Source organism: Octopus bimaculoides, chromosome 6, assembly GCF_001194135.2.
Source record: "Octopus bimaculoides isolate UCB-OBI-ISO-001 chromosome 6, ASM119413v2, whole genome shotgun sequence".
NCBI classification, from domain to species: domain Eukaryota; kingdom Metazoa; phylum Mollusca; class Cephalopoda; order Octopoda; family Octopodidae; genus Octopus; species Octopus bimaculoides.
The window spans coordinates 94,885,234-94,888,426 of NC_068986.1; the positions used below are offsets into that span (position 1 = coordinate 94,885,234).

General features: G+C 38.1%; 1 protein-coding gene across 1 annotated transcript in view; it reads right to left on the minus strand.

The window, feature by feature from the left end:
- Window positions 1–3,193, minus strand: part of LOC106877771 (breakpoint cluster region protein) — a 29,093-nt gene that overhangs the window by 25,442 nt on the left and 458 nt on the right. Inside the window, exons 2-3 of the mRNA XM_052968495.1 lie at window positions 1,764–1,905; window positions 1,031–1,077 (exon numbers count right to left, since the gene is read on the minus strand). Of these exons, the coding sequence (XP_052824455.1) occupies window positions 1,031–1,077; window positions 1,764–1,905 (189 nt within the window). The remainder of the gene's footprint in view (window positions 1–1,030; window positions 1,078–1,763; window positions 1,906–3,193) is intronic.

A 3,193-nucleotide genomic window follows, 5' to 3' on the forward strand; every position in this document is an offset into this window, starting at 1 on the left:
AGAGAGAGAGAGAGAGAGAGATTTCTACACCGTGGTCGTTCAACCTGCTTGATATAAAAGTCAAATTTCTCCCAGGTCATAATCTGCAGCCTTATGTACGATGTAAATGCAAAGAAATGTGCTAACTTCCGATGTATCCTAGATGTCAAATCTAAAACAAAAGTCACTGATGAGGACTCCACAAATGTGAACTCTAATCCATACCAACCCTAGGTACCACAAATCAATTTTTTCTACAACATAAAACACACAACCCATTTATTTCTGAGACGCAGTTTACCCGCTCCTTATCCTGTACTCTATCGCTACTGCCCAAGTTATACTTTTTACTCAAGCTTCATTTCGAAAGATGGCGTCTGCATATGTGTGTATTCTATACTCCTGTCCACTCACTTCTTCCACCTAGACATCGGCAACAAGGAATTCTTGTTACTCAAACTTAAAGTCTCCCTCCCTTCATTTCTGCAATTAAAGCTTCGTCCTTTACCGATCTCTCCGAGTCATCAGTAACTATTGACCGAAACCACCGTTTTCGTGATGTCAATGCTCACAATTGTTCTTCACTCTCACATTCATCGCACACTAATGCCATTTGTACAGGAACCGAGTCGTTTGCGATCCTCAACTTCTATCAACTTCTATCATGCCTACACGAATCCTTTCCAAACACACACACACACACACGCACATACACGCCCTAACACGTACACATACAGTCACATACACGCACTAACAAGTGCAAAAATACGCGGCACACATTTGCACAACGCATGCCGAACATAAACCCCTGCAGCATAGAAAATTAGGTGTAACATACAAACACCATACTAAACTCACAAAAGACACGGAGGTGTAAAAATGATGATTCGGTAAAAGCACATTTGAAACTGTTGAAAATAGAAGGAGGAGGGGGAGGAGCAGAAGAAGAAGAAGAAGAAGAAGAAGAAGAAGAAGAAGAAGAAGAAGAAGAAGAAGAAGAAGAAGAAGAAGAAGAAGAAGAAGAAGAAGAAGAAGAAGAAGACGAACGTACCTGGGAGTACTGTCTGATACAGGTTAAGAATTCCTCAATATCAATATCTGTGAAACAGTAGAATAGCAAGAGATAGTCAAATGATTTTAGTAGCTACTTACAGAGGAAGGGCCACGCTCAGCATATAAGTAAAACATACAAGAACAGCAAACGGTGATCCCATATCGAAATAAACAGCGCATGAATTTGCAGGTGTAATTTGCAAATGTAATTGACTAGTCTCCACCCACCAAATGTCAGGTCCTGTACCTATAGTACAAAGATTTGTTATTATTATTATTATTATTATTATTATTATTATTATTATTATTATTATTATTATTTTTACGCGGCGTGCTGGCAGAATCCTTAGCATGCCGGCAAAATGCTTAGCGGCATTTTGTCCAACTTCTGAGTTCTGAGTTCAAATTCTGCCGAGGTCGACTTTGCTTTCATCTTTTCGGCGTCGATAAATTAAGTACGAGTGAAACACTAGAGTTGATGTAATCGACTTAGCACCTCCCGGAAATTGCTGGCCTTGTATCGAAATTTGAAAGCAATATCAAAGAAGCAGGGAAGCAAGTAGAAGGAAAGAATGAAACAAATGAAACTAAAAGAGAAAAAGACAGCAAAAAAGAACGTAAGACAGAAAAAAGGGCAAGAAAGAAAGAGGTAAGTAAAGAAAAGAACAAATAGCAAAGAAAGAAACAAACAAACAAAGATGTGGGGAGGTTATTTACTCTTGTTTACGTACCCGGGTAATTGTTTTCATTCAACTTTTGTCTCCATAATTCTTGTTGGAAATATGATGTAAAAATGAAATGATATTCCTTTTTGGTATCAATGTCATTGACTATGAGTCTGAGATGTGGCATGAGAAGTGAAATAAAATATTCCTGGAAAAAATAAACCATTGTGTACATATAAATATATAGTAAAGTTTATTTGGCAACATTATGTGGCAGTCCTATACAAGGACGATGTTATTGTTATTTAACCCCAGGAAAACATCTTTTCCAGTTGGCTACCGACACACAATTTGTGTCCGTATAGTATATTGCAAAAGTGGTCATCGCTCCTATCTCTAGCCTTACGTGATACTCACAGACCTAGGTTTCTGGGTGGATACCCATCCTCAGTGTGAGACAACCAGTGGAAGTGATGAAGGCTCTCTCCGTTGGCAAATACTATATATTCTTTAAGCGACACACCGTCGCTGATCTCGTAAAGAGAAAAACATTTTTTTTTAAATCACTGAGCGAGAGATATACAGTAACAGTACCGAATAGTAAAGTTTATTTGCCAACGTAATGTAGCAGTCCTATACAAGGATGATGTTGCTGTTATTTAACCCCAGGAAAACATCTTTTCCAGTCGGTTACCGACACGTAAATTTGTGTCCGTATAGTACATTCGGTACTGTTACTGTATCTGTCTCGCTCATAAATTTTAAACAAGTTGTTTTTCTCTTTACAACGGAGAGAGCCTTCATCACTTCCACTGGTTGTCTCGCACTGAGGACAGCAAACTACCCACAAACCTAGGTCTGTGAGTATCACGTAAGGCTAGAGATAGGAGCGATGACCCCTTTTGCAATATACTATATGGACACAAATCGTGTGTCGGTAACCAACTAGAAAAGATGTTTCCTGGGGTTAAATAAAAGTAACATCGTCCTTGTATAGGACTGTCACATTATGTTGGCAAATATCTCGCTCAAAAATTTAAAACAAGTTTTCTCTTTATATATATATATCTGTAATATAATATTTGACAATTATTCGGTTGCCATAATAAAACTCCGAGTTTCGGATGTCGGGACGGAAACCTACTCCGGCATCTCTTCAGTTATCGAGGCAATCAAAATATTCTATGAAAATTACCGTTAAACAAAGGGAAATTACTATGTAACTGACCGTTATTAAGACAAAAGAGCTATTAGAATGACCGTTAAATAAGGGAAAAAACCGAAGTGGAGAAAGTAAAAAGTAAAGGAGTAAAAATGCTCATAGCAATCGTGCATGTGCGCATGTACATACATACACATCCGCGCACGCACAACCACGTACATGTCCCTATATGCATATGATCACTCACTCGCATGAAACACACACATGCGCACCCACACATACGCCAATAGATGCACATATATATATATATATATATATATATATATATATATAT